The sequence below is a fragment of the Theropithecus gelada genome, chromosome 19, assembly GCF_003255815.1.
Source record: "Theropithecus gelada isolate Dixy chromosome 19, Tgel_1.0, whole genome shotgun sequence".
Taxonomy (NCBI): domain Eukaryota; kingdom Metazoa; phylum Chordata; class Mammalia; order Primates; family Cercopithecidae; genus Theropithecus; species Theropithecus gelada.
In genome coordinates this window covers 9,864,178-9,890,240 of record NC_037687.1, presented here as the reverse complement: position 1 = coordinate 9,890,240, position 26,063 = coordinate 9,864,178, and the positions used below count along the sequence as shown (strand labels likewise).

At 54.3% G+C, this 26,063-nt stretch overlaps 3 protein-coding genes and 2 non-coding genes across 6 annotated transcripts; 1 reads left to right on the top strand and 4 right to left on the bottom strand.

The window, feature by feature from the left end:
* Positions 1–10,445: 10,445 nt before the first annotated feature.
* On the top strand, positions 10,446–15,341 carry EIF3G (eukaryotic translation initiation factor 3 subunit G). Its single transcript, XM_025369227.1, has 11 exons — positions 10,446–10,525; positions 10,665–10,711; positions 11,203–11,286; positions 11,395–11,483; positions 11,623–11,682; positions 13,117–13,221; positions 13,317–13,506; positions 14,268–14,375; positions 14,504–14,640; positions 14,741–14,847; positions 15,226–15,341. Exons 1-11 carry the CDS (start codon positions 10,506–10,508, stop codon positions 15,239–15,241), a joined length of 963 nt encoding a protein of 320 aa, XP_025225012.1. The 5' UTR covers positions 10,446–10,505; the 3' UTR covers positions 15,242–15,341.
* On the bottom strand, positions 14,953–18,803 carry P2RY11 (purinergic receptor P2Y11). Its single transcript, XM_025369225.1, has 2 exons — positions 18,579–18,803; positions 14,953–16,723 (listed from the first exon to the last, which is right to left on the bottom strand). Exons 1-2 carry the CDS (start codon positions 18,595–18,597, stop codon positions 15,618–15,620), a joined length of 1,125 nt encoding a protein of 374 aa, XP_025225010.1. The 5' UTR covers positions 18,598–18,803; the 3' UTR covers positions 14,953–15,617.
* A 216-nt stretch (positions 18,804–19,019) lies between these two features.
* LOC112613573 (suppressor of SWI4 1 homolog) lies at positions 19,020–24,455 on the bottom strand. Of its 2 annotated transcripts, none has more exons than XM_025369222.1 (12): positions 24,266–24,455; positions 24,007–24,177; positions 23,069–23,170; positions 22,820–22,870; positions 22,543–22,713; positions 20,599–20,675; positions 20,290–20,397; positions 20,065–20,188; positions 19,910–19,988; positions 19,698–19,827; positions 19,449–19,618; positions 19,020–19,370 (listed from the first exon to the last, which is right to left on the bottom strand). In XM_025369222.1, the coding sequence occupies exons 1-12, from the start codon at positions 24,281–24,283 to the stop codon at positions 19,156–19,158; spliced, it is 1,416 nt and encodes a 471-aa protein (XP_025225007.1). In that variant the 5' UTR covers positions 24,284–24,455; the 3' UTR covers positions 19,020–19,155. The 2 variants fall into 2 exon arrangements, with proteins under 2 accessions (XP_025225007.1, XP_025225008.1); XM_025369223.1 differs by having other exon boundaries at positions 20,290–20,394.
* Positions 20,470–20,549, bottom strand: LOC112613668. Its single transcript, XR_003116994.1, has one exon. It is a non-coding gene; the product is annotated as a small nucleolar RNA U105B (small nucleolar RNA).
* LOC112613661 lies at positions 22,940–23,024 on the bottom strand. Its single transcript, XR_003116988.1, has one exon. It is a non-coding gene; the product is annotated as a small nucleolar RNA SNORD105 (small nucleolar RNA).
* Positions 24,456–26,063: the final 1,608 nt, after the last annotated feature.

Here is a 26,063-nt window from a genome sequence, read left to right as displayed (position 1 = left end):
GCTTGCAGTGAGCTGAGATCCGGCCACTGCACTCCAGCCTGGGCGACAGAGCGAGACTCCGTCTCAAAAAAAAAAAAAAAGAATATAATATATTAACTATACTCACTATGTTATACAATAAATATCTTAGAATGCCTTTATTTGAACTTTTTTTCTTTATATTGTTTGGAAACAACTACAGTCTCAAGAGCAGTAGATTGAATTGTGATGCAGGTCAGCCCTCCATATCCAAGGATTCCACCTCTGCCATTCAACCAACCACGGATTTAAAATATCCAGAAAAAGTCCATAAAGTTCCAAAAAGCGAAACTTGTATTTGCCGCTCATGAAGTGCTACGTGGAATCCATAAGAAGAAAGCAATGTGTAGACATTATGTCAGGTATTACAAGTAATCTAGAGATGATATAAAGTACATAAGAGAGGCTGGGTGCAGTGGCTCACGCCTGTAATCCCAGCACTTTGGGAGGCCAAGGCAGGAGGAACACTGGAGGCCAGGAGTTCAAGACCAGCCTGGCCAACATGGCGAAACACCCTCTCTACAAAAAATACAAAAATGTGCTGAGCATGGTGGCACACACCTGTAGTCCCAGCTACTCCAGAGGCTGCGATGGAAGGATCACTTGAGCCCAGCAGGTGGAGGTTACATTGAGCTGAGATTGCGCTAGCCTGGGTGACAAAGCAAGACTCTGTCAAAAAGTAATGTACACAGGGGAATGTGTGTAGTGTATATGCAAATACTATGCCATTTTATTTTATTTTATTTTATTTTTATTTTTATTTTTATTTTTATTTTTATTTTTTTTGAGATGGAGTCTTGCTCTGTCGCCCAGGCTGGAGTGCAGTGGCGCGATCTCGGCTCACTGCAAGCTCCGCCTCCCAGGTTCACGCCATTCTCCTGCCTCAGCCTCCTGAGTAGCTGGGACTACAGGCGCCCGCCACCGCGCCCGGCTAGTTTTTTGTATTTTTAGTAGAGACGGGGTTTCACCGTGGTCTCGATCTTCTGACCTTGTGATCCTCCCGCCTTGGCCTCCCAAAGTGCTGGGATTACAGGCGTGAGCCACCGCGCCCGGCCTTTATTTTATTTTATATTTGAGACAGAGTCTCACTCTGTTGCCCAGGCTGGAATATAGTAGCACAATTTCGGCTCACTGCAACCTCTGCTTCCCGGGGTCAAGCGATTCTTCTGCCTCAGCCTCCCAAGTAACTGAGATTACAGGCATGCGCCATCACACCCGGCTAATTTTTTTGTATTTTTAGTAGAGACGGGGTTTCGCCATGTTGGTCAGGGTGGTCTTGAACTCCTGGCCTCAAATGATCCACCCGTCTTGGCCTCCCAAAGTGCTGGAACTACAGGTGTGAGCCACCACGCCCAGCCTATGCTATTTTCTATCAGGGATTTGAGCACATTCTGATTTTGGTACCACATGGGATCCTGGAACCAATCCCCTGGGGATACTGAGAGATGGCTGGACGTAGATTTGTATACATATGTGTATCCACATATAGTCTACTTTTCTAGGAGTTGAATGACTGGGTTGAAACTTTAGAACTGGCACATCTGCTAAAAATCGAGCAGGTGTTTTATAGGGATTGCATTAACTTTGCAGACTTCTGGAAGAATTGACGTGTTAATGACAAGCCTTCCTTTTTTTTTTTTTTTTTTTTTTTTTTTGAGACGGAATCTCGCTCTGTCGCCCAGGTTGGAGTGTAGTGGCACGATCTCCGCTCACTGTAAGCTCCGCCGCCTCCCAGGTTCATGCCATTCTCCTGCCTCAGCCTCCCTAGAAGCTGGGACTACAGGCGCCCGCCACCACACCCGGCTAATTTTTTTGTATTTTTAGTAGAGACAGGGTTTCACCGTGTTTGCCAGAATGGTCTCGATCTCCTGACCTCGTGATCCGCCCGCCTTGGCCTCCCAAAGTGCTGGGATTACAGGCGTTAGCCACCAAGCCCGGCCAAGCCTTCCTTTCTAAGAACAGGGTTTGTCCTGTTTGTTCAGGAATTCCTTTGTGTCCACAGCTTTTCATCCAGATCTTGCAGACTTCATAACTGGATTCCTAAGTATTTAGTCCCTTCATTACTAATATAAATGGGGATGTTTTCTTGTTTTCTAAACTGTGGTCCTTTGCCTATGGAGAGATGCTCCATTTGTATTGGCTGTGATTTTGTAAATTGGTTTTTGAACCTAACCAACTTGTTGAATTCCTTTTTTTTTTTTTTTTGGAGATGGAGTCTCGCTCTGTCACCCAGTGCAGTGGCGTGATCTCTGCTCACTGCAACCTCCACCTTCAGGTTCAAGGGATTCTCCTGCCTCAGCCTTCTGAGTAGCTGGGATTACAGGCATAGGCCATCACGCCCAGCTAATTTTTGTATTTTTAGTAGAGAAGGGGTTTCACCATGTTGGCCAGGCTGGTCTCCAACTCCTGACCTCAGGTGATCCTCAGCCTCCCAAAGTGCTGGGATTACAGGTGTGAGCCATCACACCTGGCCTGAATTTCCTTGTTTTTAATCCCACTTTTTCAGTTGTCACAGTCTGAAGTATACAATCCTTCACCAAAGACAACTTGAGGGTGTACTTTGGTGTAAGAATTAGAAGCCATTGTCTTGTCTTTTGAGAGACAGGGTCTTATTCTTTCACCCAGACTGGACTGCAGTGATGCGATCATAGCTCACTGCAGCCTCGAACTCCTTTGCTCCAGAGATCCTCCCCGCTCAGTCTCTGGAGTAGCTGGGACTACAGGTATGTACCAGTATGCCTAACTCATTTTTATTTTTATTTTTAGTAAAGATGAGTTCTTGCCATGTTGCCCAGGCTGGTTTCAAACTCCTGGGCTCCAGTGATCTTCCCTCCCCAGCCTCCCAAAGTGCTGGGATTACAAGTGTAAGCCACCGTGCCTGGCTTCTTTTTTTTTTTCCTTTTAATGTATTATTATTTTTTGTAAAGATGGGGTCTCGCTGTATTGCCCAGGCTGGTCTCCAGTGATTTCCATTCTTGTAAGTATAAAGCAGATGTGGAAGCGCTGGGTCATTTGGTAGTTCTATTTTTAATTTTTTGAGGAACCACCATACCATAGTTCATAGTGGAAGGCTGTTTTATTTTAATGAAATAAACATGTAAGGCACTGCTGACGTGCCCATCTACTTCCCTAGAAAAACCACAGTAAGGACATTGCCATGTCTCCTTTCTGCCCTATTTTTTTACTGTTACCACATCTGCATGTCCCATCAATTTAGTATTTCCTTCTTTTTATTTCTATTTACTTTTTTTTTTTTTTTTTGAGATGGAGTCTGTCACCCAGGCTGGAGTGCAGTGGTGCAATCTTGGTTCATTGCAACAGCAACCTCTGCCTCCTGGGTTCAAGTGATTCTCCTGCCTCAGCCTCCTGAGTAACAGGCATGCACCACCACACCCAGCTGATTTTTTTTTTTTTGAAACAGAGTTACCTTCTTGTTGCCCAGGCTGAAGTGCAATGGCAGGATCTCAGCTCACCATGTTGGCCAGGCTGGTCTCCAACTCCTGGCCATACCCAGCTGATTTTTGTATTTTTAGTAGAGATAGGGTTTCATCATGTTGGCCAGGCTTGTCTCGAACTCTTGACCTCAAGTGATCTCCCACTTCGGCCTTCCAAAGTGCTGGGATTACAGATGTGAGCCACCGCACATGGCCTATTTTTATTTCTTTTTAGAAAGAGTCTTGGCCGGGCATGGCGGCTCACGCCTATAATCCCAGCACTTTCGGAGGCCAAGGCAGGCAGATCACCTGAGTTTGGAGTTCAAGACTAGCCTGGCCAACATGGAGAAACCCTGTCTCTACTAAAAATACAAAATTAGATGGGCATGGTGGAGCATGCCTGTAATCCCAGCTACTAGGGAAGCTGAGGCAGAATAGCTTAAACCCGGGAGGTAGAGGTTGTGGTGAGCCGAGATCATGCCATTGCACTCCAGCCTGGACAACAAGAGCAAAACTCCATCTCCAAAAAAAAAAAAAAAAAAAAAAGGAGTCTCTCTCCATCACCCAGGCTGGAGGATGTGGTACGATATCGGTTCACGGCAACCTCTGCCTCTCGGGTTCAAGGGATTGTCATGCCTCAGCCTCCCGAGTAGCTGGGATTACAGATGCCTGCCACCACACCTGGCTAATTTTTGTATTTTTAGTAGACATGGGGTTTCGCTATGTTGGCCAGGCTGGTCTCGAACTCCTGACCTCAGGGGATCCGCCTGTCTGGGTCTCCCAACGTGCTGGGATTACAGACGTGATCCACTGCGCCCAGCAGAAATAGGGCCTTTAGAGAGAAAATTAAGGCCAAGCGCGGTGGCTCATGCCTGTAATCCCAGCATGTTGGGAGGCCGAGGCAGGCAGATCATGAGGTCAGGAGTTCAAGACCAGCCTTGCCAACTTGGGGAAACCCTGTCTCTACTAGAAATACAAACATTAGCTGGGTGTGGTGGCACATGCCTGTAGTCACAGCTACTCAGGAGGCTGAGGCAGGAGAATCACTGGAACCCAGGAGGCAGAGGTTGCCATTAGCTGAGATTGCACCACTGCACTCCAGCCTGGGCTACAGAGTAAGACTTCACCTTAAAAAAAAAATTTAAAAAAAAAAAAGAATTAAGTTTAAATGAGGTCATTAGGGTGGGCCCTAATCCAGTAAGACTGATGTCCTTAGAAGAAGAGATTGGGACATAGATACACACAGAGGAGGCCATGTGAGGACATACGGAGAAGGTGCCACCACCTCAGAAGAAACCAACCCTGCTGACACTGTGATCTTGGACTTCCAGCCTCCAGAATTGAGAAAATAAATGTGTGCTGTTTAAGCCCCCCAGTCTGTGGTATTTCGTCGTGGCAATATGAGAGAAAGTAACTAATGTTAAGCTGGGTTTGCTCATTTCTGTTTTCTGGCATAACTTCACAAAGCCCCTGACTCTGGGACATGTCTGCACAGCTCTACAGAATGAGACTTTGAAGACAAAACAGTATAGAGCACAGGGCACCCCATGTCTCTTGCCCAAATCACTATATTCCTTAAGTGAGTCTGGGCACAGTGGCTCATGCCTGTGATCCCAGCATTTTGGGAGACTAGGGCAAGAGTATCACCTTAGCCTGGGGAGGTTGAGGCTGCAGCGAGCTGTGATCACGCCACTGCACTCCAGCCTGGGTGATAGAGCAAGACCCTGTCCCAAAAAAAAAAGGAAAAAAAAAGAGGTGTGCCGGGCGCAGTGGCTCACGCCTGTAATCCCAGCACTTTGGGAGGCCAAGGCGGGTGGATCACCTGAAGTCAGGAGTTCGAGATCAGCCTGACCAATATGGAGAAACCCCGTCTCTACTAAAAACACAAAATTAGCTGGGCATGGTGGCGCATGACTGTAATCCCAGCTACTCAGGAGGCTGAGGTGGGAGAATTGCTTGAACCCCGGAGGCAGAGGTTGCAGTGAGCTAAGATTGCACCACTGCACTCCAGCCTGGGTGACAGAGCAAGACCCCATCTCGGGGGAAAAAAAAAAAAAAAAAGGACCTGGCCTAAGCCTTTTCCTACATATAAAATAACATCTAATGGGGTTAGGGTATTATGCTTCTGTAATCTATAACCAGATGTACTCTTATACCCAAACCTTGATGTGGCCGGGCATGGTGGCTCACACCTGCCTAATCCCAGCACTTTGCTCATTGCAGCCTCCACCTCCCGGGCTCCAGGGATTCTCCTGCCTCAGCCTCCTGAGTAGCTGGGATTACAGACACATGCCATCATGCTCAGCTAATTTTTGTATTTTTAATAGAGATGGGTTTTCACCATGTTTGCCAGGCTAGTCTTTTTTTTTTTTTTTTTTTTTTTTTGAGACGGAGTCTCGCTCTGTCGCCCAGGCTGGATGGAGTGCAGTGGCTGGATCTCAGCTCACTGCAAGCTCCGCTTCCCGGGTTCACGCCATTCTCCTGTCTCAGCCTCCCGAGTAGCTGGGACTACAGGCGCCCGCCACCTCGCCCGGCTAGTTTTTCGTATTTTTTTAGTAGAGACGGGGTTTCACCGTGTTAGCCAGGATGGTCTGGATCTCCTGACCTCACGATCCGCCCGTCTCGGCCTCCCAAAGTGCTGGGATTACAGGCTTGAGCCACCGCGCCCGGCCAGGCTAGTCTTGAACTTCTGACCTCAGGCCATCTGCCCGCCTTGGCCTCCCAAAGTGCTGGGATTACAGACGTAAGCCACTGTGCCCAGCCTCTTTCTTTTTCAGAGACAGGGTTTTTGCTCTGTCACCCAGGCCAGAGTGGAATGGTACAATCATAGCTCACTGCAGCCTTACCTCCTGGGCTCAGGCAATCCTCCCACCTCAGCCTCCCAGGTAGCTGGGACTACAGGCGTACATTACCACACCCAGCAATTTTTTGTGTGTAGTGATGGGGTCTCAATGACGTTGCCTCGTCTGGTCTTGAACTCCTGGGCTTAAGAAACTCTTCTGCCTTGGCCTCCCAAAGTGCTGGGATTATAGGCATGAGCCACAGTGCCCAGCCAAGAAATATATTTATATGTTACATCTCACATATATTACATAAATGCATATTATATATTAATTCATGTCCAAAAATAATCTTTCCTTTCTTGGTGCCTTCTTTCCAAAGCATTCCTCATTAACAGTTTCTGATTCTTTCTTTCCAGGAAATGATTTGCATATATCTGCATATCTATGTGCTATTAAAGATGTACACAAATTGGTTCCTACAATATATGCCATTTTATATATTGCTTCCTCTTTTTTTTTTTTTTGAGATGAAGTCTCGCTGTGTCGCCCAGGCTGGAGTGCAGTGGTGATTCTCCTGCCTCAGCCTCCCGAGTAGCTGGGATTACAGGCACCCACCACCACGGCCAGATATATATATATATATATATATATTTTTTTTTTTTTTTTTGGAGACGGAGTCTCGCTCTGTCGCCCAGGCCGGGGTTCCATGGCCAGATCTCAGCTCACTGCAAGCTCCGCCTGCCGGGTTCACGCCATTCTCCTGCCTCAGCCTCCCAAGTAGCTGGGACTACAGACGCCCGCCACCTCGCCCAGCTAGTTTTTTTTTTTTTTGTATTTTTTAGTAGAGACAGGGTTTCACCGTGTTAGCCAGGATGGTCTCGATCTCCTGACCTCGTGATCCGCCCATCTCGGCCTCCCTAAGTGCTGGGATTACAGGCTTGAGCCACCGCGCCCGGCCAATATATATTTTTTGTATTTTTAGTAGAGACGGCATCTCACCATGTTGGCCAGGGGCTGGTCTTGAACTCCTGACCTCCGGTGATCCACCCGCCTCGGCCTCCCAAAGTGCTGGGATTACAGGAGTGAGCCACTGCGCGCCGTCTTTGCTTCCTCTTTTTATCCTGAAGTTTGTTTTTTACATGAGCACAAATGTATCTACCTCCTTAAAGATCAAATAGCAATTTATAGATTACAGTATAGCATAACTTCATCTATGTAACTAGTCCCTATGGATGGTGGATGAGTGTTTCCAGTTTTTGCTATCATAAACAATACTGCAGACATTTTACTCACATCTTTGCATATATTTACAAGTTTATTCACAGCAGGAATTATTAGCTGGTTCAAAGGAAAATTCATACGTGCTTGTTTTTTTCTTTTTTTGAGACAGAGGCTTGCTCTGTCACCCAGGCTGGAGTGCAGTGGGGCAATCTTGGCTTACTGCAACCTCTGTCTCCCAGGTTCAAGTGATCCTTCTGACTCAGCCTCCCAAGTAGTTGTGATCACAGGCACCCGCCACCACCACGCCCAGTGAATTTTTGTATTTTTAGTATAGATGAGGTTTCACCATGCTTTCCAGGCTGGTCTCAAACTCCTGACCTCAGGTGATCCACCCACCTCAGCCTCCCGAAGTGCTGGGATTACAGGCGTGAACCACCGCGCCTGGCCTGTTTCCCTATAACATCTTTACTACCACCGGGTGATATCAAATTTTTAAAGCTTTGCCCAATCTGCTAGGTTGTTTGGATTTTGTGTTGCTCAGAGTACATTTGAGTGAGTTTGTACAAATGTTTATCAGCCCTTTGGACCAGCCTCATATTTTCACTAATATACATAGCCAGGACACCCTCCTGAAAAACCGCCGCAAGCCGCAGCGGCGTGCCTCTCTTTCCTGCCTCCAGCTAATGTTTTCCCTTCCACTTGGGTCTCTACAGGCTTCTAGAATAATTTTTTCCACAAGAAAAGCTGGTGATATTCCAAACCCTTGAGTGGCCTCCTCACTCACACCTCAGAAGTTAAACAGCATAAACTTTGTTTTTCCTGTCTTCTTTATTTATTTTTCTCAGGCCATTCTCCCTTACAAGTTTGTTTTGTTTTGTTTTGTTTGTTGCGTGTGTGTGTGTGTGTGTCTGTGTTTTCGAGACAGAGTCTCGCTCTGTTGCCTAGGCTGAAGCGCAGTGGTGTGATCATGGCTCAACCTCCTGGACTGAAGCTATTCTCCCACCTCAGCCTCCTGAGTATCTGGGACTACAGGCACACAGAATTATGCCCAGCTAATTTTTTTAAAGTTGTTGTTTTTTTTTGTTTGTTTTTCTTTTTAGGGGCCAGGCTCACAACTGTAATCCCAGCACCTTGGGAGGCCGAGGCAGGCCCCTGTCTCTATCTCTACTAAAAATACAAAAATTAGCACGACATGGTGGCCGTAGTCTGTAATCCCAGCTATTCGGGAGGCTGAGGCAGGAGAATCTCTAGAACCTGGGAGGCAGAGGTTGCAGTGATCCGCGATTGCGCCACTGCACTCCAGACTGGGCGACAGAGTGAGACTGCATCCCCCCCCCAAAAAAAAGTGTTTTAGAGATGGGGGTCTCGCTATGTGTTGCCCAGGCTGGTCGAACTCCGGGGCTCAAGTGATCCTTCTGCCTCAGTCTCCCAAAGTGCTGGGATTACAGGCGCGGGCCACAACACCCAACTAATTTTTGTATTTTTAGTAAAGACGGGTTTCGCCATGTTGCCGAGGCTGGTCTTGAACTCCTGACCTCAAGAGATCTGCCCGCCTCGGCCTCTCAAAGTGCTGGGATTACACGTGTAAGCCACTGCATCCGGCATTGTCAAACTTTTTTTGTTCATATCACCCTCCTTAGGAGAAAACCCGAATTATTCTAAAATTGAATTTACATCAACTAAATTAATTTCAATTTAATTACATTTAATATCTCCCTAAAGGCAGAAACTAAATACTTAGGAATAAGATGTCTGATAGAGCTGGCTTTAGAAGACCACAATATCTAAGATTTTTTTCCTCCCTGAAAAGCAGTTTTTTCCCCTGGGGAGTCATCATGAATCACTCCAACTGAGGACGGTTGTGCTTAGAGCAAGCAGCTGAGCCATAAACAAGTAAATGCACAAAATTATACCGGAAAGCCAAGAACGCTACAAAGAAAAGAAGAGGGAGTGGCTGGGGAGGGGGGCGACTTGGCATCTGAATCATTGAGATCGGGAAAGAAGATAAGGAACAGTTTAAGCAAAAGGATTGTTTTCCCTGAGCTTTGGTTTCTTTTTTCTTTTTTTTTTCTGTTTTAGAGACAGGGGTTCTCACTATGCTGCCCAGGCTGGTCTCAAACTCCTGGCCTCAAGCGATCCCCACACCTCAGTCTCCCAAAGTGCAGGATTACAGGCATGCGCCACCGGACCCAGTCTGAGCCTCAGTTTCCTCAGCTGTAAAATGGAAGTAATATCCTCCTCACCATGCTTCATATACAACAAGCACTCAATAAGTGAGCCTTGTTATGATTATTATTTATTTTAATTTTACTTATTTTTCTCAGACAGAGTCTCACTCTGCAGCCCAGGCTAGAGTGCAGTGGTGTGATTTCGGCTCACTGCAGCCTCCGCCTCATGGGTTCTAGCGATTCTCCCGCCTCAGCCTCCCGAGTCCCTGGGATTATAGGCGCCCGCCACCACGCCTGGCTAATTTTGTTTTTGTGTGTGTGTGTGTGTGTGTGTGTGTGTGTGTGTGTGTTTTTGAGACGGTGTCTCGCTCTGTCGCCAGGGTGGAGTGCAGTGGCGCAATCTCAGCTCACTGCAATCTCCACCTCCCGGGTTCAAGCGATTCTCCTGCCTCAGCCTCCAATCTGTAGCTAGGACTACAGACGCGCACTACCACGCCCAGCTAATTTTTGTATTTTTAGTAGTGACGGGGTTTCGCCACGTTGGCCAAGCTGGTCTCGAACTCCTTACCTCAGGTGATCCGCCCGCCTCGATCTCCCAAAGTGAGGGGATTACAGGCTTGAGCCACCGCGCCCCGCCTATTTTAATTTTAAAGGTTAATAGGACCAGCACTGAAATCAGCCTCTGCCCCGCCAGCCCTGCTCTGGTACCAGCAGCATTCAGCAGCACACACAGCCGCGTGCGCCTCCACCTCCGTCCGCAGGTGTCGCTGTGGGTGCCGCGGCTGGGCCTCTCTAGCGGCGACGGCGACACCGGAAGTCTCGTTTTCCACCCACTTCCGCTCTCTGGCCAGGCTTGGGCTGCGTGGAGAATACTTTTTGCGATGCCTACTGGAGACTTTGAGTGAGTCCGGGATCGCGGAGGGGGGCATGGGAAGCGGTTGGGGTGCTCTGGGCAGTATTATGGGGCCTGGGTGTGCCGAGGCTGCGGGGACCGGGCCTTGCTGACTTAATCTTCGCTTCCCACACATTTGTTTCCGCAGTTCGAAGCCCAGTTGGGCCGACCAGGTGGAGGAGGAGGGGGAGGACGGTGAGTGTACCCGGTCGCCCGGGGTAATCACGGCCAGGCCCGAGCCAGGCGACTGACGCCTGCTTCCATCTCGCAGTCTGGCACCGTGTCCCCCGTCACGACCAGTCCCTGCCCCGCGCCATCCTCCTTGGGACCTGCCTGTTGCCAACTCCAGGTGTTCCCCGGCGGGTCCCTGTTCCTCCCATGTTACTGCCCAAGTTCTCCCAGCTGTTGCCTTACTCCAGGGAGGAAGTTGTAATCTCCCGTCTCCTGTTTCTCTACTGGCGCCTGGTTGGCTTCATGGCCTGGCACCCACCTTCCTACGAGGGATCCCCCATCTTTGCCACTCCAAGTCCCCACAGGGCTATCCCAGTGCGCTGCCTGGTCAGCCCTCTGCCCTTGGCCTGCCTTTCTCAGCTCTTGCTGTAGGCATCATCCCAAAGGCCCTTCCATCGCAGCTGGGGAGCTCCTGCCCTGGAGCTGACCCCTCCTCCCCACGCTGCCTCTTGCAGACAAATGTGTCACCAGTGAGCTCCTCAAGGGGATCCCTCTGGCCACTGGCGATACCAGCCCAGAGCCAGAGCTACTGCCGGGAGGTGAGTGAGGACTGCCACTCCGTGTCCGGGCTGCCTCTCCCTCCAGCCCTGCCGCTGCTGATCCCCATGACCCAGGGCTCAGTCCTTCTGTTTTTCCCCTTCTCCCAGCTCCACTGCCACCTCCCAAGGAGGTCATCAACGGAAACATAAAGACAGTGACAGAGTACAAGATAGATGAGGATGGCAAGAAGTTCAAGGTGAGGGTAGGGGGCCAGGGAGTGGGGACCCTTGTGCTTGGGGGCCCTTAGACGAGAAGGCGGTGGGGTGTGCTGAGGGGGTTGGTAAAGGAGATCCCCTAGTCCCAGAAGCCTGACCCTTCTCCCCTGTCATCCCCAGATTGTCCGCACCTTCAGGATTGAGACCCGGAAGGCTTCAAAGGCTGTTGCAAGGAGGAAGGTGAGGCGCTCCTTCCCCAGGGCTAACCCAGAGGAATTGGGAAACCGTGCTCCCAGACCTTTGTGTTTAGAGATGGGGCTTCACTCTTTTCTTTTCTTTTCTTTTCTTTTTTTTTGAGATAGAGTGTCGCTCTATCCCCCAGGCTGTAGTGCAGTGGCACGATCTTGACTCACCGCAACCTGCGCCTCCTGGGTTCAAGTGATTCTCCTGCCTCAGCCTCCCGAGTAGCTGGGGTTACAGGCATGCGCCACCACGCCCAGCTAATTTTTGTACTTTTAGTAGAGATGGGGTTTTGCCATGTTGGCCAGACTGGTCTTGAACTCCTGACCTCATGTGATCCACCTGCCTCGGCCTCCCAAAGTGTTGGGATTACAGGCATGAGCCATCGCACCCAGCCGGGCTTAACTCTTTGTACCTATTTTGTTGAAGCTGAACTGAGGCCTGGAGTGCTTGCACTCTCTTGGGACTCTGAAAAGCCCAGGGCATAGGAGTCGATGATAAATAGCGATTAAATAAATGACAAATATCTAATAAAAGTTTGATGATAGATATCAAATTATATTAATAAATGTCAAATAAATTCGATTATAAATATCGAGTGAAAGTTAGATTCTTTTAATTTTTTTAAAGACACAGGGTCCAGTTCTGTTGCCCAGGTTGGAGTGCAGTGGCACGATCATAGCTTACTGCAGCCTTGAACTCCCAGGCTCAAGCCAACCTGGGATTACAGGTGTGCACTGCCACACCCGGCTAATTTTAATTATTTGTAGATATGGGGTTTCACTATGTTGCCCAGGCTGGTCTCCAGCTCCTGGGCTTAAGAGATCCTCCCACCTTTGCCTCTCAAAGTGCTGGGATTACAGGAGGGAGCCACCGGGCCCAGCCGGGGTTAGATTCTTGTTCCTCTTGGCCCATCAGCCTGGAGGAACAGAGGCAGGAGGTGGTCGCAGCAGTTAGAAGCGTTAGCAATAAATACACTTAGAACAGCTTGCTGTGCGCTTCATTGTAACATACCCCATGGCAAACACCTTGCAGGGAGTGTTTCTCTGATTCAGTCTCCTTAGGAGCCCAGGGAGGCAGGAAGCTTTTGTGGTTCCCGTTTGATAAGGGAGGAAGGGAGGAAGCTGAGGCTGAGGTTGTCTAGCTCAAGGGCCCGGAGGTCTGGGTGGACCCCTGCACATCCCTGAGTATCACGCCCTGGTGGGAGCTGGTCCGCCAGCCTGCACAGGCCCCAGGCTGTACAGCTGTCACCTGGAGCTTGGGCCTGGCGTGTACTCAGGAAATGGGAACTGTCGCCAGGACTATTTGGGGAGTGGTTGAGGAGGATGAAAATGGGGTTCGAGGCCCAGGCACTCTGGGGATGGCTGCTGTAGGTCTAGGGTACCCCACTGTGGAACCCTGCCTCAACTGTCCCCCATCCCTCCCTGAGCCCAGAACTGGAAGAAGTTCGGGAACTCAGAGTTTGACCCCCCGGGACCCAATGTGGCCACCACCACTGTCAGTGATGATGTCTCTATGACGTTCATCACCAGCAAAGAGGTAAGCCGGGCAATCAGGTGGGTCTGACATGCTGGGGTGGGGGGAAAGGGGGTGCCTCAGCCGCCTCTGAGCTCCCCACAACCCACCCCTGCCAGGACCTGAACTGCCAGGAGGAGGAGGACCCCATGAACAAACTCAAGGGCCAGAAGATTGTGTCTTGCCGCATCTGCAAGGGCGACCACTGGACCACCCGCTGCCCCTACAAGGACACGCTGGGTCCCATGCAGAAGGAGCTGGCCGAGCAGCTGGGCCTGTCTACGGGCGAGAAGGAGAAGCTGCCGGGAGGTGCGGGGCTGGAGATGCTGGCTGCCATTGCGGGGGCGGGGGGTCCTGCTGTCAGTGCGCGGGTTCTGTCCCCAGTGCTGCCTTTGTGCTGTCATCTCCCACACAACAGCGTGGCAGGGTTGATGGCGCCCGACTCTCCTCAGGGCGTCTGTGCCTTCCTAATTGGCTGTACCTCCTGTGGTTGGGAGACCGGCGTCTCTTGTATATGTGTGACTTGGCAGCTGTGACTCTGCTGGTGGCCCTATGACTGTGCTGATGGGAGCTGCTGTCGGCCGGCCCCAGGGTGCTGACCACCCGCCCTTGTGTGTACGCACTGTGTGTGTAGTGTCTCCGTTGCATGCCTGTGGCTGTACCGTCTGAATCTTTTGGTGGGATTGCTGGTGGTGAGTGTGAGAGTGGAGACGTGCATTTGTCGCCTACCATGCGAGGGAAACCTGGGCACTGTTCCTGTCGTGTGTCCCATGCCTGCTGTCGCTGTGGATGTGAGGCTGCCATTCCCGTCGCCCCCCCCGCCCAACCCACCCTCTCTGGGGTGGGGTCAGGGCTCCCTCTTCCTCCGCCATTGTCACTGGCCAGGAACTCAAATGGTGTCAGCTTCCTAGGTGTCACCTTGGTGTCCTCGTGGCCAACCGGCTGCCTGTGGCTTGGCACACAGTGCCTGCGCTGGGTCAGCACTGAAGCCTGAGCCTCCTGGGGCGGCTGTGTCCCTGTTCCTGTGCCAGGGTGAGGTTGAACTCAGTTGACTGTCTTTTGGTCCCCAGAGCTGGAGCCGGTGCAGGCCACGCAGAACAAGACAGGGAAGTACGTGCCCCCAAGCCTGCGCGACGGGGCCAGCCGACGCGGGGAGTCCATGCAGCCCAACCGCAGAGGTGAGGGGCACCCTGATGCCAGGCTGGTGGGTGGGCATCTCCCGGCACCTCGTAATTATCCCTAAAGCGTGCACACAAGGGCTGGGCAGGGGCCTCCCCCTCACAGCCACCTCCCCTCTCCCACACAGCCGACGACAACGCCACCATCCGTGTCACCAACTTGTCAGAGGACACACGTGAGACCGACCTGCAGGAGCTCTTCCGGCCTTTCGGCTCCATTTCCCGCATCTACCTGGCTAAGGACAAGACCACCGGCCAGTCCAAGGTGGGCAGGCAGGCGGGTGCAACGGGGCTGTGTGAGGGTCACCTGTCCTGGGGTCGCCTGTCCTAGTTTGTGCTCCTGACCCCACCCCGCCCCTGCACAGGGCTTCGCCTTCATCAGCTTCCACCGCCGTGAGGATGCCGCGCGCGCCATCGCCGGGGTGTCCGGCTTCGGCTACGACCACCTCATTCTCAATGTCGAGTGGGCCAAGTAAGACTCCACCCCCGCCCCACCCCTCCCCACCCCAGCCCCTGCTCCCCACCTCGTCCCAGCACCTCCACGGAACCTTGGGCCAACCAGTGGCCGTGTGCCAAATTAACAGTCCCCCAGCTGGTTTTGAGGGGACAGTCCTTTATTGTTTTTTCCCAAAACCTGGCAGAGGGGCAGAGGGGTGGCAGCTCTTGTGCCTGGCATCCCTGCCAGTCCGTGGGCCAGGCCTTGAGGCTGGCCATCTGGCTCAGTGCCCACTTTGTCCTCCCATTACCCCGTCCTTCTCTGCCCCTAGCCCGCCGCAAGGCACCATTTGGGTGTCTGGGGTCTTGGGGCGCCCCTGGAGGTCTCATACCCTGCCACCCTCCCCTACCCCAGGCCGTCCACCAACTAAGCCAGCTGCCACCACGTGCTCGGCCCAGGACCCTCGGCGACAGAAGGCAGCCTCTGAGAGAGCGGGCTCCAAGGGCAATAAAAAAGCTCCACTCTCTCTACCCGGGCCTGTTTGTTCTCGTGTCTCCAGTCCTGTGGCGGGGGCCAGCGCCTCCCCTCCCCTGGGCATGGTTTGGTCCCTGATGCTGCAGGGAGCCCTGTGGCCAGCGCTGTTGGGTGGGAAAGGCAACTGCTCCTGCCTGGGCTGCAGCTGGGCTTGACCTGGCTGCAACCACAGGTGTTGCTTTTTGGGGGAAGGGGCATGTTGGGGCTGGGGTCCTGTCCTCAGGGTTCTCCAGCAACACCTGGGGTGAGACGGCGGCTTCAGCTAGGCTACGTCACGGGCTCAGCTCATGGGACTGGGGCTCCGACGGTTTAGAGGCAGCTGTGGCATTGAGGGGCAGGGCTTGGCCAGTGTTCTTGGCATCCTCTGGGTTCCAGCTGTCCTTGTAGCCAGGGCAGTGTCGGCAGCAGCAACCCAGGCTGGGCACCGCGGCCATGTAGAGCAGCGGGTGGACACAGAAGGCTAGGGGCATGAGGCCCCGCATCACCTGGTAGCCCACGTAGGGTCCCAGCTCCAGGGCTGCTGTGGCCTGGGCCACGTCTGCAAAGCTCGGGCAGCGGGTGCTCCAGCGCCGCCGAGCATCCACGTTGAGCACATGCATGACGTGGTAGGGCACGTAGGAGCTGGCGTAGAGGGCCACGCCACTGGCCACCAGCGCCGCCACGCGCAGCTTCTCGGCCACAGTCATGCTCGGGCTGCGTAGCACAGCCCGCCCCAGGGCGCCATAGGCTGCCAGCGTGAGCAGCAGCGGCAGGCCGCAGCCCAGCCCCGCCAGCACCAGGCTGTATGCTCTGTAGGCCTCCAGCCTGTGACCTGCTGTCCCCAGACACTTGATGCAGGCCTCGGGCCTGGCCACGCTGCAGTTGCCCACCCCCTGCTGTGGCCTCTTCAGGTGGGAGAAGCTGAGTGTGGGCATGGCCAGCAGGGCGGCCAGGACCCAGCCGGCGGCGCTCACGGCCCAGGCATGCTTGGGCCGCAGGTGGCTGCGGGTGAAGAAGGGGTGCACGATGCCCAGGTAGCGGTTGAGGCTGATGCAGGTGATGAAGATGACGCTGCCCAGCAGGTTGCAGGTGAAGAGGAAGCGCTCCAGGTGGCATGCGGCCTCCCCATAGCGCCAGTGCTTGGGGGGATAGAGGTAGGCGGCCAGCGGGGGCAGCGTCAGGGCGCAGAGCAGGTCACTGACTGCCAGCTGGACTGAGAAGACCACGGCGGGGTACCATGGGCGCTGCTCCCGGGTGCTGAAGCGGTACAAGGCCAGGCCATTGCTGGCCAAGGCCACCAGGAACTGAACCAGCAGTATGGGCCACAGGAAGTCTTCCTGGAACCCACTGAGGATGTGGTCGGCAGCTGCTGAGAAGTTGGCAGGGCAGGACTTGGCATCTGTGGGCAGAAGGTGTCACCAGCTGAGCCTTATTCTCCCACATGGCAGCTCCTGCTGCCCCCAGAGCCCACGTCTGCCATGGCATGGATTCCTTGACACAAGTTCTTTCCCCTCCCTGGAAGACCGGGCTCCACTCCTTTATATGGACAGGACTGGGCTCAGAGCCGGGGTTCTGCATTGGGCCCCGAGGGACCAGCTAAGGAGGGCCAGGCAGTCTTGGAGCTCAGGGTCCACCGGTAACACGGGCAGTGGCCACCCTGCTCCCGCACCACACCTGCCTGTGGGAGTCCCTGGCCTCACTAGAGGCCTCCTCCTCAAAGTCCAGCCCCGGCAAGGCCTGCTGGCTCCGCTTCAGACCTGTGCCGTCTGAGGCCCCACCGGGGTGGGGTCCAGCCCCAGCATCCTGCCCCCACCTCAGCACTAGCCGCTGCCCACAGCCTCTTCTCCCTGTGGCCACCAGAGGGCACCTGCGAGCGCCAGAGTCCTGTCCCCATCCTTTTGCTTCCAGGTGCTCACACTTGGCCACAGAGTTGCCGCCAAAAAGCCAGACTCACCCCACAAGGTCCCACAAGAGCACTCCCACCCGCCATACCCCCCAGTGCCACCCTCTGTGCTCCACGACTCACTCCCTTGTGCCAGCCCACCCTGGCTTCCCGGCTGCTTTTACAGGCTTGTGCCTTGGGACCTTAATACCCAGACATTCTTTTTTTTTCTTTTTTTTTTTTGAGACAAGAGTCTCGCTCTCATCACCCAGGCTGGAGTGCAATGATGCGATCTCAGCTCACTGCAACCTCTGCCTCCCTGGTTCAAGTGATTCTCCTGCCTCAGCCTCCTGAGTAGCTGGGACTACAGGCAACCACCACCACGCTTGGTTTAATTTTAAATTTTGTATTTTTAGTAGAGATCGGGTTTCCCCATGTTGGCCAGGAGGTCTCGAACTCCTGACCTCAGATCTGCCCGCCTCAGCCTCCGAAAGTGCTGGGATTACAGGCATGAGCCACCGCACCTGGCCTCACCCAGACTTTCTTGAGGCTCCTTTCCCCACATCTGTGGTCTTGCCTGTGAGAGGGCCCAAGGCCACTCTAACCACTATGTGCCCTCCACTCTCCCTTCCCTGCGGTATTTTCCCCCATACCCTGTGCCTCACCTGATGACAGTGAGAAAAATCTCCCTCTTTCGGGAGAATGGGGGGGCCTGCTTACACACTACTGGCGCCAGTGCTCACCGCAGTGCCCAGGGCCCAGCAGCACAGGGGCACTCACTCCTTGCACACCCCACTCCTGCCACCGCAGGCCGGGGCAGGCTCCTCCGGAGGACTCCCAACGCCAGCCTGCTCAGGGAGGAAGTGTCGTCTAGACTGGCTTTTTTTGGAGACAGGATTTCACTGTCACCGAGGCTGAGGTGCAATCACAGCTCAGTGCAGTCTCGGACCTCCTGGGGTCGTGATCCTCCTGCCTCAGCCTCACCAGTAGCTGGAATCTCAGGCTCACACCACCAGGTTTGAGAGAGTTTTGCTCGTTGCCCAAGCTGGAGGGCAACCTCCGCCTCCCGCGTTTAAGTGATTCTCCTGTCTCAGCCTCCCGAGTAGCTGGGATTACAAGCACGTACCACCAGGTCCGGCTAATTTTATATTTTTAGTAGCAATGGGGTTTCTGGCTGGTCAGGGTGTTCTCAAACTCCTGACCTCATGTTCTGCCCGCCTCAACCTCCCAAAGTGCTGGGATTACAGGCGTGAGCCACTGTGCCCAGCCCCAGACCTAGGTTTTACCAATACCCATGCCCCACCGCCCCCACCTCCTGACAATCTGCAGGGCTAACCACAGACCCCCAGAGAAAGCCAACATGCCTTCTTACCTGAGACGTTGGCTGCCATGCTCCCGTGCCGAGCCTCAGCCTGTGTCTGCCACCCAGTTCCGCAGCTCCTCCCCCAGTCACTGGTGGCTTAGCGGGCCCTGCCCCTGCCCCAGCCCCACCCCCAGTTCCTGGCCCAGCCAGCAGAGCAGGCCAGGGTGCCTTTCCACCCACGTTTCCTTCCTCATTGTGCACAGCCCTCTTGAGGTTCAAGCTCATCTGCTGAAAGCGTGACCTGTCTGCTTGCAGGGCTCTTGGTGGGACTGTGGGGAGGGGCCTCATGACCACCACTGCCACCAATGAAACCAACCCCATGCAGGGAGCGGAGAGACCCAGCTTCCAGGAAGAAACCAGGTGGGAGGGACTCCCGGGGTCACCTGCCCAGGCGACTCTGGGTTGCTTTGCAGAGCTCCAGGATCCCCCATCCCAAACGCCGACGTGGACCCCTGGCCAGTTCAGTTGTTTATTGGAGTGGAAGGGTGGGGGACACGACTCCTTTATGAAAGGAAACCGAGGGCCATGTCTCTCGGGCCCCAATCTGGGGCGTTCGGTTCATCCGCTGCTCCGGTGCGGCTTGGGCTCAGGCCACTCTCTTCCGTGAGCGGCCCCGGCCCTGGCCTCGCCCACCATCCCGGGAAGCCCCTCTGGGCCCTCGCCTGGTCTGGGACCCCGGGGGCTTGTCCTTGGGCTTGGGAAACTTCCGGTCACAAAGACGACCCCTGCCTCGATCCGTTTCCCGCCGCTTCCGGCCTGGAGACTTGGCAGGCCGTTTCCGCTTGGCCTCGGGGAACAGGTCTGTGGGGAGAGACAGTGTCAGGGTTCCCAGGGACAAGGACAGGCTCTGGGTGCCCCGCTGCAGACCCCACTCCATACCTTCACTAGGCGCCTCGCCGACCGCCTGGCAGAAATACTCGATGTCATCATCTTCCTGGTCATCGTCCTCCTCACCCAACCCCAGGCTCGCCGTCCTCGAAGGGATCCCAGAGGCCTCTTCATCACCACCCCCGACCCGTGCCTTCTTCATGCCCTCCAGGCTCTTCTTCCTGGAGGAGGGGGTGGGGGTCAACGTCGCTGCCCACCCCAGGGATCCCCCAGCCCCGCCGTGCCCAGCCCTGCCCGAACCTGTGGGCCTCCCGCTGCTCCTGCTTGCGCTGCACATTCTGGGCCTGCTGGGCCTGCCTCTGTGCCTTCAGCCGCAGCTTCTTCTCCTTGGCTTCCAGGATGGCCTGCAGCTCCTCCTCTGTCTTGCGCACTGAGCCAGGAGACGCAGGTCACCAAGGTCCGGATGCAGCCCGGCACCCATGACCCCGCACCCCCGCGGGATCTGGACTCACCAAAACTGTGGAACATCACTTTGCCCTCCCCAACGCCCTCCTGGACCTTGATGAGCTGCAATGTCATCCGCGGGCCGATCTAGGGCGATGAGGGAGAAGTGTCAGCCCATTGTTGGGACTGGGGGAACCCAGGAGTCCCCTGCCCTGGGCCTCACCTCAGTGAGCCGCACTGCACTCTGCTGGGCTCGCATGTTGCCACGGCCAGCAACAGCCTGAGGCAGCTCTGTGATGTTGTGGTCGCCATCAGGCTCTGCCTCGCTCTCCGACAGCCCCGCGCCCCTGTGTGTGGGACATACAGGGCTCAGTGGGGAAGCTCAGGCTCCCGGGCCTGTTCTGGGGTCCCCAGGCGGCAGTGGCCTTCCGCCCTGTGCCCTCCTCACGTGGCCAGCAGCTCGCTGATGTCCTGCAGGCGGCTCATGTTGGGGAACTTTTCCTGGAGAAGCTTCTTCATCCCGCGACTCGCGCCCACAGGAACGACTTTGATGCTACTGCAGGAACGTGAGTGGACGGCAAGGGGGTGGTCAGGGGACACGGGGCTGGCAGTCCCCATCCCACCCTTCCCACAGTGCGTCAGGGCGTTTACTTTGAGACACAGCAATCACAGAGTCTCAGCAGGAGTGCTGTCATCAGCCGCACGCAGGGGCCCCCACCCGGCACCCCCTCGTCCCCCATTCCGCTGGGACACTCACTAGTGGCGGAAGTCCAGCTCCTGGGAGTCAGGGTTGTAGTCAATGAGCAGGCAGCGCTTGATGGTGTTCAGGTTCACCTAGAAGGTGAGGAACAGCGCATGCTCCAGTAGGCTCACGGCGAAGTATGGGGAAGTGGGGGCTTTGGGGGATGCATGCACTGTACATGGACTGTGGCACTGGCTACAAATGCTGCCTCCAGCTCGCACCTGCAGTTTCAGCTACTCCAGAGGCTGAAGTGGGGGGACTGCCTGAGCCCAGGAGTTCAAAACCAGCCTGGGCAACATAGCGAGTCTCCATGTCTACAAAAAGTAGATGGAAAAATGTGCTGGATGTGGTGGCTCATGCCTGTAGTCTCAGCTACTTGGGGGGCGGAGGCTGCAGGATTGCCTGCGCCCAGGAGTTCAAGATCAACGTAGGGAGATGTGTCTCTTAAAAAAAAAAAAGGGGCCGGGCGCGGTGGCTCAAGCCTGTAATCCCAGTACTTTGGGAAGCCGAGACGGGTGGATCACGAGGTCAGGAGATCGAGACCATCCTGGCTAACACGGTGAAACCCCGTCTCTACTAAAAAATACAAAAAACTAGCCGGGCGATGTGGCGGACGCCTGTAGTCCCAGCTACTCGGGAGGCTGAGGCAGGAGAATGGCGTGAACCCGGGAGGCGGAGCTTGCGGTGAACTGAGATCCGGCCACTGCACTCCAGCCTGGGCGACAGAGCGAGACTCCGTCTCAAAAAAAAAAAAAAAATAAACTATAAAAAAGAAAGAACAAGCGGGTTTGAAAAAATAAAAAATAATAATTAAAAAAAAAAAAAAAAAAATCAACCGGGCACGGTGGCTCAAGCCTGTAATCCCAGCACTTTGGGAGGCTGAGACGGGCGGATCACGAGGTCAGGAGATCGAGACCATCCTGGTTAACACGGTGAAACCCCGTCTCTACTAAAAAATACAAAAAAAAACTAGCCAGGCGAGGTGGCAGGCGCCTGTAGTCCCAGCTACTCAGGTGGCTGAGGCAGGAGAATGGCATGAACCCGGGAGGCGGAACTTGCAGTGAGCTGAGATCCGGCCACTGCACTCCAGCCTGGGCTACAGAGCCAGACTCTGTCTCAAAAAAAAAAAAAAAGAAAAGGAAAGAAGAAATCCTGGTCCCTGAGCCCGTATTAGACTCTCTGATGACTGATATCTTCCATAATTTCTAAGTCCCACCTGAGAGTCACTAGTGACAAGGATTAGGAGCTAGAACTCAGGAGCCAGACGAGTTTAAAAATCCAGTCCTGCGCCCTGGAATCTAAAATCAGCATCTTGGCCAGCCTCAGTTTTGCTTTTTTTTTTTTGAGACAGGGTCTCGCTTTGTCACCCAGGATGGAGTAGAGTGGCATGAACACAACTCACTGCAACCTCGACCTCCTGGGCTAAGGTGATCCTCACCTCAGCCTCCCCAGTAGCTGGTACTAAAGGCATGCATCACCACACTGGGCTTTTTAAAAATCTACTTTTTGTAGACATGCAGTCTCACTATGTTGCACAAGCTTATCTCAAAGTCTTGGGCTCAAGCAATCCTCCCACCTCGCCCTCTCAAGGTACTGGGATTACAGGCCTGAGCCACAGCACTGGGCCTGCAGCTTCCCTCTGTAAAACAGGGCCATGAGAAGAGATGCTATGATCCTGCTCAGTCCAGCACTCAACACACACAGGGAATAGAGCTCCATCAGTATTTCTCTCCACCTGCTGGAAAAGGCGCAGCTCGTGGGGTGGGGAGCGCTAGGGGCATCTGTGGACACTTTTGTCCAGCATCATCAGACACAGGAGTGGGATTTGCCCTCAGGACTCAGCAGACCCAGGAGCTCTCAGCTTCAGAACTGGGAGGACTGAGCAATCCATCTGAGGGCCTGTGGGACCTCTACCCGCTGCACCCACCCATACCTGCCACCTCGCCAGGCCAGACCCACCTTGTGCACATTGATGGAGGGGAACAGGTTCTGGAACATGGTGGCCATAAGCTTCACATGCATGCCGTGGGGGCCAAAGCTGTTGAGTACCAGGAGGGGTGGGTGGGCAAACTGCTGCTCGTGCATACGGTGCCGGCGCAATGAGGAGACCACATCACGCACCAGCGAGTACTGTAGGGCAGGAGTGAGGGGGTGACCACCAACCACACATGGCTGGGAACACCCCCAAGTCCAGCTCTGACCCCACATGGCTTTGTACCACCTCCACCCCTCTCACCTTCTTGACCTGGAAGGTCAAGGTGGGGCCTCCTGGGAGGCGCATCAACTTCTGCAGGAGAAAAAAAGATCAGTGACGCTGGAGGGATCTAGCAGAGGAGTCTGCGAGTAGGCACCTTTGCCCCATCTCTTCTTCAGAGCGTTTACTTTGAAGCCAGAAATCACAGCAGCTCAGAGGCACATGTGTTCATCATAAGAGAAGGGGGAAGTGGGGGTCTGGGGGAGATGAAGGGTGAGGGCATCTACTCACAAAGTAGACACTGGTCTCTGTTTTGCTCAGGATCAGAAAGTGTGTGACCCCGAGGGGCCCAGCCACTGCCACACAGTCTTTTAGCGAGTTCTTCTTACGAACCTGGAAATGACAAAAAGAAAAAGAGAAAACATAGCTTATCCCTTATTGCTATGACTATAAGCTGACGGTGCAAATCCTGTTATGGTCTGTCTAGCATCAAACCCTTTCAATAAGCCCAGAGGAGCAAAAGGATCTTAGCCTTTAGAGTCAATCAGACGCAGATTTGAGTTCTAACTCTTACCTCTTGCTCACAGCGCATTTTCCCATTGACAAATGAGTGAACTGAGGCCCAGCAAGGTTAACTAACTTGCTTCAGGTACTGGGGAGAAGACAGTTTGGAACCCTGCTTTGCTGCCTCCAGATTCTAGCCTCTTTTTTTTTTCCCGACACGGTCTCCTCCTGTCGCCCAGGCTGGAGTGAGGTGGCACGATCCTGATTCACTGCAGCCTTAATTTCCTGGGCTCAAGGAATCCTCCCACCTCAGCCTCTCGAGTAGCTGGAACTACAGGCATGCACCACCATATCCGACTAATTTTTCTATTTTTTGCAAAGACGGGGTTTCGCCATGCTGCGCAGGCTGATCTCGAATTCCTGGGCTCAAGTGATCCTCCTGCCTCAGCCTCCCAAAATACTGGGAATACAGGCATGAGCCACTACGCCCGGCTCCAGATTCCAGTCTTAACCGTCAGGCTTAGGCGACCAACTATCTCCCAAGCTGCGCGCCCTCATTCCAGCTCAGCAAAGCCCTGAAAGGTAGAGATGATGCTCCCCATGAGGGTCACTTTTTCCACCCGGGGAGACTGGGGCCTCCCACAGTTTTGTAGCGGGAGCCATTACTGCAGCCGTGAATACGGGGCCCAGGGTGGGTGGAGGCGGGCTGGGGATGGGGTACAGACCTGCAGACGGCTGGCAGTGAGCGGCTCCATGACCCGCCGCACGTCCAGGCTGAGCTGCCGGATGTTGCGACCCGTACAGCCCCGCGTGAACACGAACGAGTGCGGGTTCGCGGCATAGGCCTCGAGGTTGCGGAGCTGCGCCTGAGCGCGGGCGCGCTTCTGGTGCCGGGACTGCGGTGGCAAGAGACAAACGGTGAGCGCCGCGACCTCGGTCGGGACCCCGCCTGCGTCCCCTGCCTCCCAAACCTCCGGGCCTTACCCTCCCTGACTGTCCCATGCTGCTGTGTCCTCCACGAGGCCTCCTGTGTCCGCCGCTTCCGGCGCTGCGCAGCTCACTTCCGGCGCCTGAGAGCCGGCACGGCCTGGGTCGTCATCGTGCAGGCCTGCGCACTAGGTGGCCTCCGGGAGCGGGGAGGGGCAATCAGGTGGAGCGGTTGCTATGGAGACACGGGTGCCAGTTTCTAGGGAGAAAGGGGCGGGGCTACGCGGCTCCGGGCTGCAGAGCAACTAATCCGCCGGTTCGAATCCCGCTTCGGTCCATTTCCTCCAGCTGGGCTAAAACCACTTTCTGCATTCCGAGGCTCCTCCCAAAGTAAGGATGATAATGTCCCCGGGCTCACGAATTAGGAGCGATCATATACGCACAATGTTGGGCGCTCTGGCGCCACGTACTTGGGGAGAAGCCACTGGACGGAATGACTGTGGCAATCATTCATTTTTGTCCCACAGCTCCTCTGGGCCAGCTGTCCTCCCTGGGTACCCCTGACTGCAGACGGGCTGAGGGATGGAAACTCCACATCACCTTCTGGAAACTCAGGGCAAGGCGGGCGCTTCGTGAATAACTCGCCCCCTCCTTCTTTCCGCTCAAAGCCTCAGTCTTGGCCTCAGGCCTCTGGCGTCTTCCCCAAAACCTTGCGGTGGGGGGAAGGGACACCCCCTCGCTGGGCTGAGCGTTGCTCTCCCCTCCCCCATCGGCCTCCTCTCCCTCCTTGCTCTCTCTGGCACCCCAATTCTTCCTCCTCTCCCCTAGATGTGTCTCCCCTCCCATTCGTCTTCCCCCATCTCTCTCTCCCTCTTGCAACATTGTCTCTGTCATTAGTTGTCTCTTTCATCATTTATAACTAAAGATGGAAACTAAAGAAGTTTCCTTTCTCTGTGTCTGGTCCCATCCCTGTTTCTTCTCATCTGCCTCCCTGTGTCTCTCCCCATCTCCCCGTCTCTTCCCTATCTCTGCCATCGCCCTATGTCTCTCCCATCTCCATCTGTCTGACTCTCTGTCTTCTTCAGCCCCTCTCTGTGACTTATGAAGTTCCCTCCCTCTCTACTGCCAATGGGGAAGCCAGAAGGGGCTGAGGGTGGGGGGCTGAGGGGCCCAGTGTGGGGGCCCCAGCCCAGGCCCAGAGCCCAGCCTGGCAGCCTCTCTAAGATCTGGGACGACCATTTCCTCTTTCAACCCTGGAGTCCACTCGAGTTACTTGGGAGCTCAGGACGGTGCAGACCCGGGGAAGGAGGCGGCTCTCCCAGCGTGTGGCTGGTCGTCGGTGGGGCCTTCGGACAGGTCTCAGACCCTGGGCCAGGACTCTGCAGGGCTCTACGTGAGTTTCTTTGTACCCCTGGGAAATGACTGCATGGTTACTTCCCCCAGTTCCGTCTTGTGTGATTTGACTTGTGTGAAAATGTGAACGAGCGTGTGGGAGACAGATGGTGACCTCTGTGATGTGGTGGATAGGTTTCCAGGTGTCACCTGTGCAGACCTGTTTTGTATCTGTGCACTACTGCGTGATCACAAGAACCAGGGTGTGGAAGGCCTGACACACAGATAAAGACCCACTCAGCCCACCCCCATTTCCCTTTAAGTTGTGATGTGTGTGTGACCATATTTGGAACATACAGTTGTTGCCTGAAACTGTGTTGTTTTCAGCTGTGTCTTTTTTTAAAAATCAATGAGATATCCTTTATTTATGAAAGCATAGTTCCAATGCAAAAGTCAAGCTTTATGGTTTCTTTCCAATGACAAGCTGGTGTGTTTGGCTTCTTATGCTGAAAATACATGCCTG